The sequence below is a fragment of the Suillus discolor genome (genome assembly GCF_016758755.1).
Source record: "Suillus discolor strain FC423 chromosome Unknown F5147scaffold_1, whole genome shotgun sequence".
Lineage (NCBI taxonomy): Eukaryota > Fungi > Basidiomycota > Agaricomycetes > Boletales > Suillaceae > Suillus > Suillus discolor.
This window is the reverse complement of record NW_024541248.1, coordinates 622,402-636,730: the sequence shown is the minus strand read 5'-3', so window position 1 is coordinate 636,730 and position 14,329 is coordinate 622,402. Positions and strand designations below refer to the sequence as shown.

The window sequence follows — 14,329 nt, the reverse complement described above, 5'->3', positions numbered from 1 at the left end:
ACGGCAAGCACTTCTTGAAGTCTTTCTCCTACTTCGACCTCGAAGCCCACGCTTGCTGGCAAGGCTCCTTCAATCAAGGACCTCTATAGATATTTGTTTAGAGTCTCATAAAATATTAGCGATGTCGCATCTAGCACCAACTGGCAAGTGGGACGCAAGGTATTTATTATCTTGTATCGTGTGGAGTTGGTTTTCAATGTTCATTTCATGCTTTCCGAAGATACCTTGGCCCTGTCCCTCACGACTCTTCATACTATGCCAAGTGCATGCTCGGTGGTGTTCTTGCGTGCGGTATCACTCATGCTGGTATCACTCCTCTTGACGTGGCCAAGTGTAACATGCAGGTCAGCCTATCCTGTCCTTCCAGGTCCCGTGTCGCATCTCATAACTTTTTCGGACAGGTAAATCCTGCAAAATACAAGGGTCTCACGTCTGGTCTTGCGACTCTGCTTCGTGAGGAGGGTCAGACCGGTATCTGGAAAGGCTTTGGTCCCACCTTTGTCGGTTACTCGTTACAAGGCATGTTCAAGTACGGTCTTTATGAAGTGTTCAAGGACCAGTACATGAACTTGGCTGGCGAAGAGCTTTCTAACAAATACAAGCCCGCCATCTGGCTCGCTGGTTCTGCATCTGCAGAGGTCTTCGCTGACATCGCCCTTTGCCCTCTCGAGATGACGAAAGTCAAGATCCAAACCAGCCCCAGCGGCACGTTCCCTACGGCCTTTGGTGCTGCCCTCGCGGAGATGAGCAAGACCAAGGTTGAGACCCGCTACCCCTTTGGCTCCCTTGTTCCCCTCTGGTCCCGTCAGGTTAGAATAGCCGTTTTCTTTTCTGATTGAATTGCTCACAACTTTTTCTTACAGATCCCTTACACCATGGCCAAGTTCTTCTTCTTTGAGAAGATTGTCCAGGTCTTCTACACTCGCGTTTTCACCGAACCCAAGGAGTCTTATGCCAAGACCACTCAACTCGGAGTCACTTTTGCTTCTGGTTACCTCGCTGGTGTTGTCTGCGCTATTGTCTCCCACCCGGCTGACTCCGTCGTCTCTCTCATGGGTAAGCCTGCAAACAAGGGCAAGAGCATTGGCACGATCGCATCAGAAACTGGTTTCGCCGCACTTGCAACCAAGGGTCTCGGCACCCGTGTGTTGATGATTGGTACTCTTACCGGTACGTGTGCATCGTACTCTGTTTGAAAATAGCTGACTAACACGTTAATTAAGGCTTCCAATGGTGGATCTACGACTCCTTCAAGGCATCGATGGGTCTCGGCACCACTGGTGGCAAGTAAACCGCTTACTTGTCTGCATTTGTAGTGGATGTGGTAGTCAGTGCCCACATCCCCTCCTTGATTCGCTCGTCTAATTTATTACGCAGGAGGACGCTCGACAGATCGTTTCTGGTAGTATACAGTTAGTTTACATTCATTCCCTTGTGATCCGTATTGCTATCCATTTACCCCGTACAACCCGTATACTCCTTGCCATGCAATAGATCACGATCACCTTACGACAATACCACTGCATGCTCTTTAGAGGTCTGCACCTGAGGGACCGGCTTTGCTACATTATAAGGTTGTTATTCACTGTTTGGATCTGTGTGTTGACTCTTGAGTTGCTTAGGTAAGCTTGGTATCAGGATTGGTCATCCTAGGATATTATCTGACCTGTTCAGTACTCCAGTCAAAACCTGCAACAGGCTCAGCTACACTCAGACAGCCCACTTAGGAGCAGGCCATCCTGTCATACTAATGCATTCATTCAATGATAGTCACAAGACTATTGTATATATTTGTGATGCGTGTGAACGATGACTATGCGCGGATGAGGTCGGAGTCGTCGGACGGTCGGATATCTCAGGATCATGTCGATGAGCTGGCGACTACGTATGATAACTGTAATTATAAATTCATAACGTTTGTTGATTTCCAGCTGAGAATTAGCTCTCCGCAGTGCTTCTACGATGTCATACGCCCTTCTCGCGTCCACACGATATGACCCCCTTTTAATGTCATGTGTTTGGAACAATGACATAGACGGGCCATCACCTTATCTTCTCCTTCATTACCAAGCAGACCGTCTCATCGCGTCTGCCGCGCTCGATGAGAAGACTTTCCGTCATGGAACCACTTTGTCCAACGTCAAGGCATTATGTGACAAAGTTGTCCGTGAGCACAATGATTCTAGGGGGGAAACACCGTTGAAGGTATTAACATTTAACACGAGACGATACATGAAACACTAATGGTCTTACTAGATTCGCGTCGTTTTAAATCCTTCTGGAGAGCTTTCTGCCACTGTAACCCCGGTTAAAGCGTTCACGAGCGATCCAACCCTGCCATCTCTCTTCAATCCCTTAACAGACGTTCCCCCCACGCCCGTCCTCATCATTCATATCGATAGCCAGCCAACATCAGACACCATATCATTGAAGACAACAGATAGGCGGGCCTATGACGACGCACGTATCCGAGCTGGCCTCCAACCTGTGGGCTCGTTAGACCCACCAGCTAGCGATGCACCTGATGATGTCATCCTGTACAATACCCGGAATGTTGTCACTGAGTCGTCTGTTTGTAATGTTGCATTCTATCGCAACTGTCGTTGGGTCACTCCCCCTTTGGCCGTTGGTTGCATATCTGGCATTTTGCGACGGTGGCTTATTGAACAACATCGCATTTTTGAAGCAGTAGAGGATGAGCTTACACTTGACAGCATCAAGGATGATGAGTGGGTGCTTGTTTCTAACGGTGTCATTGGTTGCCGGTTAGGACGGATTAAATTGCATACTTCAACCAATACGGGTGATTATGCCAAACTCTAGACTACTTTTACTGGTTTGCCGGAAATGCAATCTATGAACTGACCTCTGTATCTACGTCCATAGTACTAGTATCTATGTCCTGACCATCAAACATTCCGTCATCCATCTCGTTCAAGATATAGTCCACCACGAAACTATCCTGAACAAGGCGGTCCATTCTTGAGAGATGCCGTTCGGTGTATGGAATCATACCATCGATGAGTTCCTTCAGTGCAGTGTCGCCGCTCGCGGTACTTTTCACGCTCTCTTGACCAGAGGATTGCAATATACCTTCCTGAGCTTCGTCCGTAAATGCCGCTATGACATCGTCCGCCGATCTCAGCTTCATGATTGCATACAACACCCCTTGCGCCACTCCACTTGTCTTAGCATTGGGATTCCAGTCACGAACATAGCGTAAGAGGCGGGCAAGATCAGATCCGCCGAGGGTCCGTAGCACCTCATCAACTGCATCATTGCCAGTCACCGATGATGCATCAGCTGCGAATTCCGATGAGGTGGCACGAATATCTTTAAACAGGGACAACAATCTCCCGGGCTGCTGCATAGCGAGGGCAAGTTGTATAGCTTTGCGATAGTCATGAAGGGACAAATAGTTCATGAAATCTTGCTCCCTGACAAAAAAACATGAGCTTGAACAAGATATACTTGATGACTTTCAAACCTCAAGACTAGCTCAGAACGTTTAGCCTCGTTCTCCTGTGCCTGTTCCTCGGTGCAATCTTGCCAGAATGTCACCACAGAGTCCGCTGCTGCAGACACAATCACACGCTCATCCGTACTAACGGCGAGTGCCCAAACCTGCAAAAGGATTAACTTCAATTAAAATGAGAGAGCGAGCAGTCTCACCTTGTCTTCGTGATTGTCCATGGTAGCCGTGCACTCTTCTTCGCGTACATTCCACATTTTGACAAGGCCGTCGGATGCAGATGTAACAAGCTGCATGTCGTGATTGATGAAATCAACTCTCAACACCGAGTTGGTATGTCCCTCGAACGTTTTCACGCAAGTGAAATCTTCCAAGTTCCATAATTTTACAGTTTTATCGCCGCTTCCGGTTGCGAGCACGCGCTCCGAGCGACCAAACTTGACTGTCCAAACGCCCCGCTTGTGACCTTTACAGGTTCCCAGTAGCTTGATCTCTCCATGTGCAGAGCGGTCTCCAGTTGCACGTGAAAATTTAATTTCATATACTTTAGTTGTACGGTCTTGCGATCCAGATGCCAAGAGGCGGTCGTTGGGTGCGACGTCGAGAGAGTTAATGTCTTTCTCGTGTGCTTTATGAGTGGTCAAACTCTTGCACTTCATGAGGCTTTGGCCATGCTGGGAGGCATCGAAAACCAGTGGCACGTCACCAATATACCACATCTTAATCGTGCGGTCCTGACTACCGCTGAACATAAATTGCACACTCGTGGTGCCAACTTCGCCAGAAGTTCGCGACATTGCGACAGTGCCTATGCTTTCTGCATGACCTTCACAGATAGCAACGCAGCCCCACTCCGTCAGCAGGTCGTTGTTCAGAGATGTAGGCGCCCATAATCGAACAGAGCGATCTTTGCTTCCACTCGCGAAGAGTTTGCCTCCCGCGCCATGGTCAAGTGATAACACGATTTCTGTGTGACCAGTCAAAAGCCGCGCATCAAGCCCTGTAGTTGAATAAACTCGGATGAGGGATGAATTTGTAGCGAATGCGATGTGAGAATCGACAGATTTTGGAGCATTTGGAGACAAGAAAACCGCATCAACGATCTCGTCGTTGAAACCAATGAGTTGCCGGTGGAGATTTCGGGTGTTCAGGTCGTAGAACAGAATATTCTGGTCTGCATGTACCGAGACGATCGTCGATATTAACGGCAAGTAGCTGAAAGCGTGCTGTTAGTAACAAAAGTACACGGGAGGAGACTTGTACTAACATAGCTTCTACAATCTGACGCTGTTCCTCTTGATCTTCAGTCTGTAGGTCTGCCACCTGGCTGAGGGAATATAAGACGGAGGAATCCTTTACGTCCCATATCCGGATAATACCTTTCTCCCCAGCAGTGTAGAAGCGCAGTTTGGGAGCGCTACTACTAGGAACCGAGTCCTCGGCCTGCAACAGCCCAACTGCCTCGACGCGTTCCATGACAGGAATAGTTTGAGTCAGTACAGGTGAATTGTTTTTTCCTTTCCCCTTAGTGGCTTCTGAGGATTTTGCTCCAGTTGACTTCGCGTGCAAGTTCCACACCAAAACAACAGAGTCTCTTCCCCCGCTTATAAGCCATTTTCCGTCAGGAGTCACGTCCAAACCCCGGGGAACAGAAACGTGTCCTTCGAGAATAGCGATCGGCCGTAGCGCAGCTTGATCTCCCTTGCTTGAGGTCGCCGTTAAATCAAATATCCGGATGCGAGTATCCACGGAGGCTGTGATGAGTTGGTGTATATTTTGTGGGACCACGACCGAAGGGTCTAGGGGAAAGTTGAACTTCAACGCGCTCACAATGCCGCCGTGCCCTTTGAAGACGTGGGTGATGTAGCCGCGTTTGATGTCCCAAACCTTGACAACACCGTCCGCAGAGCCCGAAGCAATATATGTGGAGGATGGATCAATGGTGCAGACGTGTACGGGGGCATCATGTGCACGAGCAACCACCCGGACGGGATGAATTTTATTTTTCACGGCAGCAGTGGGGATCTCGTACACACGCAAAGAAGGAGTAGACGTGAATACGATCAGTTGCGAAGCCGATGGGGTCAAACACAGCGAAGTAATTGATTGAGTGTCCTAGATTGCTTCAGCCATCAACTATGGCGTTTCCTAACGTTTTGAGGGCGGAATAACTCACCCCTGCAAACCGACATATTTCTTCGCCCGTCAAAATGTTGGTGAGTACAGCTTCCTCTGCGACACAAGTAACGAGTCTGCTCCCATCACCAGTGACCGCGACAGATCCGCAAGTATGAAGCGGTCCAATAGAACGCTTGTTTTTGTAGCTGCTCAGAAACTCAGAACGCTGGAGCGTGGAGATGGCACGCAAAGGAACTCACACTGTTTTCAATCTGGATTTGCCACCTGTGGATGCCATCTAATGTAACTTTGGGTTGACTTCGGGGCATATACAAAATTCACGAGTCTATTTGGTTTTGTATCCTCTAATTTCCTTTTCCAAAACTACTCGTCCATTCCGCCGCAATATACATGTTCAGACATTCTAGAGTACCCTTGTACACCAATGAATTGAGAAAGTAAAGAAGATTCGTAGAATATGTCGAGTCCATTGATGAGTCCCAGTGAGTAGCTGAAAACTAGTTATCGGAGTAGGAACGTCCAGGAAGGATAGCAGACGACGACTCGTTTGGGTTTCAAGTTGCGCTAACGGTCTAAATGTGCTACTGGTACGAGGAATGTGTCAACATTCATACATCAAATTAATATAAGAAAGGACAAACATACTTTATGTAGCTCGATGGTCAGTCTGCCACTGACTTTGCATGCGTGTAATCGTGTCCTCTGCCACTCGCCTCAACTTAGCTTCTTGGTCTGCTAAAGATTCAGCTTCCCTCCTCTTTATGACCTCCTCCTCCAGCATTGCCTCGACTGTTCTGAGAGCAGTCCTCGCTCTAGCTGCCTCAGCCTGAGCTTCCGCTAGCTGATCTGATATCTTTACCGAAACAGATATCGCATCCGCAGACTGCCTCCGCAATCCCGCCATTTCGATCTGCAATCGGTCCACGATATTTTCATCGGAATGGGTAATCAGTGCACGGGATGTTGAGGGGCTCAGTAAACGAGAAGGGGCCTCGTTTAGTCCAAAAGCGCCAAGTCCGGCAAATGGTGACTGATGAGGAGGAACAACCATATCTTCCTCGCTCTCGTATTCATCCTCACTCATCTCATGTACGTCTGCACCTAGATCCATATCGTCCTCGCCATTTCTACCATCGTGGTCGTTTCCCCCGGTGCGTACGGCGGAAATGTTGCACGGCGGGATCGAACGTCCCGAGCCCACAGCCAGTGAGTTCAGGGGAGATAACGGATCAATAGATTTTCGAGGTCGTCCCCGTTTCTTCTGCTGAGTGGAGTTAGATGGCTCCTCGGCAGCCTTTGTAGGTCTTCCCCGCTTCCGTGGCCGCTTGGTGCCTGGGGGAGCAGAAAGATTAACTGTCCAGTAAGAGCCGAAGCCAGGGTCTGTGACGGGACGAGGCTGTTTTTCAAATAATCTATTCAAAGACAGGTGATGGCGGACAGATTGCTGTAATTCAAGTTTGAACGCAAAAGTTTTAGCCATCACACCCTAGTGCACTGACCTTCCATGTTGGCCCCGCAGTCCTGAAATACAGATATTTTTCCTCCATTGCAGCATATATCTCGCGAATAGTGAGACGTCTCCGTGCACTGCCAAGAATTGCACATCGCAAGATTACTGGAAGAGTATGCTGTGGTCGCCCATCCGTATCTGGAAGACAGGCTAAAGTGTCAGGACAATTTGGATGAGGACCATGCTCTTTGTATGGTGGATCGTATTGAGGAAATTCTACTGTTGCGTTGGCGCTGCCATCCGAGGTGGGAGAGGAGGAGCTCGTGGAAATAGGTTGTCCGGTTGTTGAGCTGTTGGCGAATACAAAGGGGGTAGCAAATAGAGGTGTCAGAATAAGCCGCCAAAAAAATCCGAGAACAGGTGCACATACTGATACATGGTTGTAGAGTCATCTTCGGGGTTCAACAAATTTTTCAGACTCGACATAGTATTTCTGAGGGCGAAACATAGGTTCGCAGACAATTGTAATCGTTCAATTTAGAGGTTCTTGTAGGTCCATTACATAAGTTACATAATCAATGTTGTACCTTCTAATTGAGTAACAGGAGCAGGAGATGAGGGACGATGGATTATTATTGGTGGCGTTCTACGCTAGGGAGACAAAGGTGATTAGCCCACTACATGCGATAACGACCAGGTGGCGCAATCTGATACTCGTAAGAATAGTCGGAGGTGGGATTTTGAACGCTCCAGTCTTGGTTGTTTGGTAAAGGATAATCCATATTGATCAGCGAAGATGCACTTGTCGATGATCCGTGATACGACTGAGGTGAAATCTGGTTGGCTCGTGGCCACCACTCGTAACCTGGGTAATACGACGTCGAGGGCTCAATGCCAGGAATGTCAAGACCAAGCATATGCGCCATCATTCGGGTGCTAATCTCCTGGATACCGCTGCTCTGTGGAACACGTTCCCTTTGAAGAACATCACCAAATGCCTCGTGTTGCAGTACGTCAGAGCTCCTTTCTCCAAATGCATCATCTGCCGCTCTCTTTTGACGATCAGGACCATGCACCAAAGGTGGCATGTTGCTGTCAACCTGTACTCTAACACCATTAAGAAGATCCCAGACTCTTCCGGCGCTAGGCCATGTAGTCTTGGCTAAGGTAAGATTAGGTGTGGATAATAGTAGCTCGGGCTGACCTGCATCTCTTTCAAAACAGCAAGACATTGTCGCAAGCCAATATAAGCCTGGACATTTGATGGCCGGAGGGTCACTGGTAAGGGAAGAGGATTCAGAGAGGTGCACGTCCTTCAAAGGAAAGTACTCGCATGTCACGATGTGCATAATTCTGATGAATAAATGTTAGGGATTAGAAGTTACATATTACTAATACGAATGATAAAACAAACCCAGTACTAAGAATATACGATGACAAGAACGGTGAACTACATTTAATATGGAAGTTCTCGTGATATGTCGTTACTAGGTTGAAATCAGCGTGCATCAAAGAAATTTAGTCGAGTGCACATACCTATTGTGCTGACATAAGTGGCGGCACTTTGACAGAGATCAAAGGCTTTTAGGGAGGCTGTGTCAGATCCGTTGGGAGGATTCTGTAATATCTGTTCCGAGCTAGAGTAAGAAGATCAGACTTGGACTCTTCAAGGTATCAAGGTGACAGATGAATCACCCTTTCCAATCAGGGATACTGTAGAGGCATTAGTGACACCAATTGAATATTCCGACGTTTAACGTACAACGCTCGGTGTAACAATAGTACAGCGGACCAATATTGGATATGGATAAATAGAACCGCCAGTGGCGGAGTATTTCGCTTGCTAGCTGGGTCGTACCGAAGATTATCAGGAAGGTCGATGTACCACTGGTCCAGTCTAGACTCCAGATTACTCAAGACTGCCCGCCGTGAGCCTCTTCCCGTTGAGCGAACTGGATAAATCATTGTCACAATGGAACCAATCAAAACGGCTGCATCTCCATCAGGTTTGCACATAGTCTGCGGATAAGGTATACGAACATAGTGTTGCAGCAGCCTTGAAGCAGCTCATTGTCAGCGGTGTCGAAATGTGGTGCGATGTGGCTAGGTCGCCGGAGGTGTCTTCATTGTACTGCAGAAGAAGAAAGTGAGTGAATGACTAACACGTCGTGGGTTTGAGCGTACTTCAGCGGGATCCGGAAGAAGTGTATCAAAGTCGCCTTCACCGATAGACACGGGTCGACCTAGCAAGGGGGACGGTTGAGTGTGCCAAAGAAGATGCATGAGACATACCCATATATACAGAAGTGTATCTATGAACAGTCATTAGTGCAACATCTTCCCAGAGATACGGATTTCGCACTTGTCGGCAATGCAACAACCCCACCATATGTGTTTCCTGACCTGGTTCTCCTCAAGGGAGAACATTTTTCTTCCATTAAGTTGCCAGTTATCCGCAGCACGATTTAATCCAAGGTCTTGGGCCTACACATAGCTAAGTACCCTGCCTTCAAACGATTCACCATACTAACCATTCTAATTGCCATACCTGCGACCGGAAAGCCATGAGACAGGGCGAGCGTAAATCAGCGACGCATACATACCAATGTACAGCCAACCTTGCTCCATAGAACCTAGATGATACTCATGAACATGTCGTTCAAACAATTTGCTTCAATCACTAACCTATCCCAAATTCACGATGACCCAGAAGAAGCAAGGCTTGACAAGTAGTTGCGCGAGAACTGTGATAGACTTGCGCTATGCCATTGGTAAGTACATGTAGTCAAAACTAAAAATATTATTTACCAAGAGCTGCTCTCGCTTGCGCAAGGTAGTCATTGCCAGCCTCCCACATCGCATCAATAGATGTAGCAGGGTTGTCATCCAGATAACGAGCGGCAATGGCAAATATAGCCAACAGAAGCAGCTTGGTCAAGTTTTGTGAAGGTTCTGGACTGGAGTAGTATGGAGTGCCCCCCGCAGCCTCTGGTGTAGCTGGATTACTACTTTGGCTGACGTTGTAAGCAAGTCAATGTCAGTCCTGTTGAGCAGCTTACTTTTGTTTCCTATGTCACAGTCAGAAGAATGACAGATAGACACAAGAGTGACAGGCTCACCACTCGCTATACTCTCTTAGGAACCGCCCTTTGTGGATTACAGGAAAAAATGGGTGGGCGTAAGTGAAATATAAATCAACCAAACGATCTTGCACCACAAGGGAAGGCAAGTTGACAACAACGCCTTCGGCTGGTGGAACAGGAACTGCATTGGACTTTGCGGAGGGCCAAAAACGTGCCATAGGCAGTTTCCTGTCATCACAGTCATGACTACGCATAGAAGTAATCAGAGTTGAAAACGAACCATATTCCCCCCTCATGTCTGCTATCCAAACGAGAGCTACGCCCCAAAAGATGGAGACCACTAACTTTGCCATGGTACCGAACCTAATATAAGAATATGAACATAGATTCCAGACACAAATTCCAAAGCTCGTTGACCTCTTGATTCTCATCCAGAGAGAGTTGACCAAAAGCAGTATCCGGGACATTAGATTCATCTGTACCTTCTGATTCTATCATCGTATTGGCTGATCAGATCAAATACGTATAGAGTAAGACCCTCACCTGAAAGTGCATCCATAGTGTACATATCATTCCAGTTTAGTTGCTGTGCATCACTACTAGTTGACGGTACGTCGAGCCGCCGACGCTGCTGCATAGGAGGTCCGCTAAGGTTGTAGGCTGGCGAGACACCATGATGGCCGACATGTCCTCTCGTCAGACTCGCTGACAGGCGATCCTGCCACTCTGAAGTTGGTATGGTTAAAAGTGTATTGTCTACAAAAGGCGCTTTGCATGACGTTCAGGTATTCCCCAAGGCTAGTTACTTACCTCTGGACGATGATACAATTTCTCTCGAGATCCTGGACTGCCTTCGGGAACGGGGAGAATCACGAGCGGAAGCTTCGTTACTTCGGAATATACATGCGAAGAAGTCTTCTTTTGTCGCCCCTGCTGGCTGTGATAATTTGCCAGAAGGTCCCTGCAGATTCGGATCAAACAATTTGCTCCATTTAGTTGTTGAATGTACGTCAGCACTTACAAATGGGCCCGTATCTACTCGATTGAGAATTTCCCTTGCAAGATCATCTTGCCTAATATCGGCTATGATTTGTCGTACTCGGGTATCTGGACAAGAGAGAACGGCGCCAAGAAGGGACTCCACTTGATGCCATCGTTGTTCGATCGCTTGTATGTAACCCTTAGGAGGACCGCGCTTATAACTGGGACCTGGCAACAATATTGGCTTCCTCACCGGCGCTCATGCAAATAACGCTTACCCAGAAATGTACATGCTGCAATCAAATAGAGTAAATTGGGATGTATGGAATGCCTTAGTTGTGTTACGCACTGTTTCCCGCTATCGTACAACTCTTGCAGGTACCAGCGGCTGGGGATGGCTCGCACTTGCTCTTTGTCTTTCTGCACTGATCACAAGCTAACATAATTCAACTACAAGTCGAATAATGCCCAGACTGGGCGCACCTCTACTGCTGCGCTTCCTAATTGCGAATGTTTCTTGACTAACTTCTTCATCAGAAGGCTCTGATTCGTTCCACTGGTGAGCGGACATGACGATCAAAGGAGAGTTTCGAAAGATGTCTGAGAGGTCGCGTTTATAGAAGGATTAATAAGACGCGCTTCTTCCACTTTTAGTAATGTTTATGTAAGCATGGGCCGTCAATTTGATCCAGGAAAGAACAAATACTGGGTCAAAGTTAGTTAAAGACTCTTGGGGTCACAGTCTTGGGCTTCAGGGTTGTTTCAGGCGGAGTTTCAACGGCTGACATACCACGTAAGCAGCGTATTCAGTAATCACAGCTACATATGTGCCACGTGGCTGATTGCACCCTCCTAAGGCCTAATCTAAATCAGCTGTCCTCTACACTTGACTTGATCGATCTGTTCGAGCAGCATCCACACCATGAGCGGGCGAAAGCTCAACCCCGAAGAGCAAAAGCTCCATCAAGCCGCGCTTTCTAGCACAGACAAGGCGAGCTCAATTCTCTCGATCATCCCATAAATATCACACTGGTCATACTCATCATTCATTGGTAGGTATTAACCTCAAGAGAAGCTGAAAAAATCGTCCCAGATGTGTCCGCACGCACTGCAGCAGTCAACTTCCTTCTGGGAGCTGTGAGCACTTCCACACGATGTATCTTTCCATCATCTTGACATGCAAACTCGAAGGGCATGCTCAAAGTCCTGTCCTAACGCAGCAGGCGTCATCTCCTTCCGAGCTGTGATGAAAAAGGAGATAGAAGTGTGTGTATAATGTCTCCATTACGTTTCCACTGAGAACCCCCTGACGTGCAGGACATAGGAAAAAAGACATGAGCGGTGAAGAGGCCATGGTGCTCGGTCATATTCAAGCTTCAGCAAATGAAGGTGAGTTGCCACGTGTCGAATCAAACGGCAAGACTTATCTTATTTCATGTAACGCACAGGCATCTGGACGAAACACCTCAAAGCCAAAACGGAATTGCACCAAACCGTCATTGATAGATGCCTCAAATCACTCGTTCAGAAGCAGCTCGTGAAGGCTATCAAAGCTGTCAGGGTGTGTTCCACCATCCAAAGTTCTTGGTACATTTCCTCATATACTTGTACTACGCTACGCTAGCACCCAACCCGCAAGATCTACATGCTCGCGCATCTAGAACCTTCAGTTGAGCTTACAGGTGGGCCATGGTACACCGACAACGAACTCGACACGGAATTCATCAAGCTCCTTTCGACTGCATGTCTGCATTACATCCGTGACCGTGTACGTCCCTTTCCTTCACCCCACAATTCACACTCACAATATTCTTTTCCGGCAGTCCTTCCCCAAACAAAGCTCCAAAGCCCAAAACGAATACAGACTCTACTCCATAAGCGCTGCGCCTTCCTACCCATCTGCTCAGCACATTCAACATTTTTTAAGTAAGAGCAAGATCACAGAGACCCAATTGGGCGTTGAGCATGTTGAGATGCTTTTAAGAGTGTTAGAGTTGGATGGGGAGGTCGAGAAGGCAGGTTTCTTGCTTTACTTCATTGCCCTCATTGTAATTGTATGCTGATTGATTGGTTTATAGTTACCTGCGTTCACGGCATCTGCTTGGGACGCTACAGTCGACTCTGATGATTCAGTTTCTGGATCTAGCTCGGACTCGGACTCAGACACAGCCACTCGCAAAAAGCGTAAACGCAGCTCATCAAAAAAGAAGAAAGAACGTAAAACTAAAACGCGAAAACGGCGGCGTACGGAGGAATCAAGCAGTTCCAGTGAGGGCGACAGTGATGATGACGAGTCTGAAGAAGAGGAACGGCAGAAACGGAAGAGGAAACGAAGTAAGAAGGAAGAGAGCGATGAGGAGGAGAATCACAAAACTAAGAAGAATAAGAAACGGAAGAGCCGGGAAAAAGAGGATGAGAGCGAGAGCGAAGACAGCGATGATGATGATCGTAAGTCCTCGACGTCTAAACGCAAGCGCAAGCGCAAAGGGAAGAAGCTTGATGATTCCTCTGACGATGACTCTGAATCCGAATCCGACTCTGACCATCGTCGTTCGAAATCGAAATCGAAATCGAAATCGAGCTCAAAATTAAAGTCGAAGAAGACGAAAGCGAAGACAAAGAAGCCATCCTCGAGTTCAAAACGCGTCAAATTCGAGTCTCCGGAGGTGGATGACAATATCAACGTCGGAGGAGCCTTTGTCTACCGAGCAATCCGCCAAGAGCGAGTCGCGCTGGGATGGTCCCAAGCTCCATGCGGTAGATGTCCAGTATTCGACTTCTGTCGCGACAAGGGGCCTACGAACCCACAAGAGTGCGTGTATTATGAGGAGTGGTTGAATTTCAAGGGACCAGGAGTCGTGAAGGTGGAGGTGTAACAAGAAATGGCTTTGGTGACGCTCTGGTAGCTCTATTCTTGCACATCTGATATATACGCGGATCTTAAGACTTTCTTGATCAAGAATAATGGCTCCCATGTCCTTAATGGCTGAAAAGTCTCATATTGCGAATAAAAAAAGCATTGTGCTCTCCATTTCAAAGCGACAGTGGATGCACAAACAACTACGCGGAATGGATGAAGAGGTATTGAGGGTAATACAGTTGGAATGGCGTTTAGTCCTTAGCATGGTGGAGTATATAAATAGAACATGGCCGACGCAAGATAAGATATCAGGAGCCTGAAGTAGGCTTCGTTCAGATTCGATG

The 14,329-nt window shown here is 47.7% G+C and overlaps 6 protein-coding genes across 6 annotated transcripts; 3 read left to right on the top strand and 3 right to left on the bottom strand.

Moving 5' to 3' along the window:
* The first annotated feature begins 1 nt into the window (after window position 1).
* On the top strand, window positions 2-1,566 carry F5147DRAFT_662577 (mitochondrial carrier domain-containing protein). Its single transcript, XM_041434787.1, has 5 exons — window positions 2-159; window positions 221-344; window positions 402-809; window positions 864-1,170; window positions 1,224-1,566. Exons 1-5 carry the CDS (start codon window positions 122-124, stop codon window positions 1,289-1,291), a joined length of 945 nt encoding a protein of 314 aa, XP_041299972.1. The 5' UTR covers window positions 2-121; the 3' UTR covers window positions 1,292-1,566.
* Window positions 1,567-1,962: 396 nt separating this feature from the next.
* F5147DRAFT_766505 (aminotransferase) lies at window positions 1,963-2,823 on the top strand (the record flags this gene model as incomplete). Its single annotated transcript, XM_041440784.1, has 2 exons — window positions 1,963-2,205; window positions 2,257-2,823. The coding sequence occupies 2 exons, from the start codon at window positions 1,963-1,965 to the stop codon at window positions 2,821-2,823; spliced, it is 810 nt and encodes a 269-aa protein (XP_041299971.1).
* F5147DRAFT_3814 (U3 small nucleolar RNA-associated protein) lies at window positions 2,764-5,909 on the bottom strand. Its single transcript, XM_041429483.1, has 6 exons — window positions 5,851-5,909; window positions 5,649-5,796; window positions 4,740-5,587; window positions 3,673-4,687; window positions 3,488-3,624; window positions 2,764-3,437 (listed from the first exon to the last, which is right to left on the bottom strand). Exons 1-6 carry the CDS (start codon window positions 5,886-5,888, stop codon window positions 2,855-2,857), a joined length of 2,769 nt encoding a protein of 922 aa, XP_041299970.1. The 5' UTR covers window positions 5,889-5,909; the 3' UTR covers window positions 2,764-2,854.
* Window positions 5,910-5,911: 2 nt separating this feature from the next.
* On the bottom strand, window positions 5,912-7,571 carry F5147DRAFT_662572 (uncharacterized protein). The gene is made up of 4 exons (XM_041434786.1): window positions 7,492-7,571; window positions 7,111-7,411; window positions 6,257-7,055; window positions 5,912-6,195 (listed from the first exon to the last, which is right to left on the bottom strand). The coding sequence occupies exons 1-3, from the start codon at window positions 7,545-7,547 to the stop codon at window positions 6,258-6,260; spliced, it is 1,155 nt and encodes a 384-aa protein (XP_041299969.1). The 5' UTR covers window positions 7,548-7,571; the 3' UTR covers window positions 5,912-6,195; window position 6,257.
* Window positions 7,572-7,578: 7 nt separating this feature from the next.
* On the bottom strand, window positions 7,579-11,832 carry F5147DRAFT_662541 (fungal-specific transcription factor domain-containing protein). Its single transcript, XM_041434785.1, has 25 exons — window positions 11,609-11,832; window positions 11,475-11,561; window positions 11,404-11,418; window positions 11,166-11,353; window positions 10,955-11,105; window positions 10,688-10,900; window positions 10,562-10,635; window positions 10,425-10,507; window positions 10,181-10,372; window positions 10,121-10,129; window positions 9,870-10,069; window positions 9,747-9,821; window positions 9,665-9,694; window positions 9,593-9,609; window positions 9,424-9,545; window positions 9,354-9,373; window positions 9,246-9,304; window positions 9,102-9,192; window positions 8,824-9,052; window positions 8,757-8,774; window positions 8,598-8,698; window positions 8,476-8,548; window positions 8,395-8,414; window positions 8,266-8,339; window positions 7,579-8,218 (listed from the first exon to the last, which is right to left on the bottom strand). Exons 1-25 carry the CDS (start codon window positions 11,694-11,696, stop codon window positions 7,739-7,741), a joined length of 2,709 nt encoding a protein of 902 aa, XP_041299968.1. The 5' UTR covers window positions 11,697-11,832; the 3' UTR covers window positions 7,579-7,738.
* Window positions 11,833-12,047: 215 nt separating this feature from the next.
* On the top strand, window positions 12,048-14,001 carry F5147DRAFT_741546 (RNA polymerase Rpc34 subunit-domain-containing protein; the record flags this gene model as incomplete). The annotated part of the gene is made up of 8 exons (XM_041439487.1): window positions 12,048-12,116; window positions 12,182-12,262; window positions 12,330-12,391; window positions 12,450-12,514; window positions 12,574-12,686; window positions 12,750-12,893; window positions 12,949-13,140; window positions 13,204-14,001. 8 exons carry the CDS (start codon window positions 12,048-12,050, stop codon window positions 13,999-14,001), a joined length of 1,524 nt encoding a protein of 507 aa, XP_041299967.1.
* Between the last annotated feature and the right edge of the window lie 328 nt (window positions 14,002-14,329).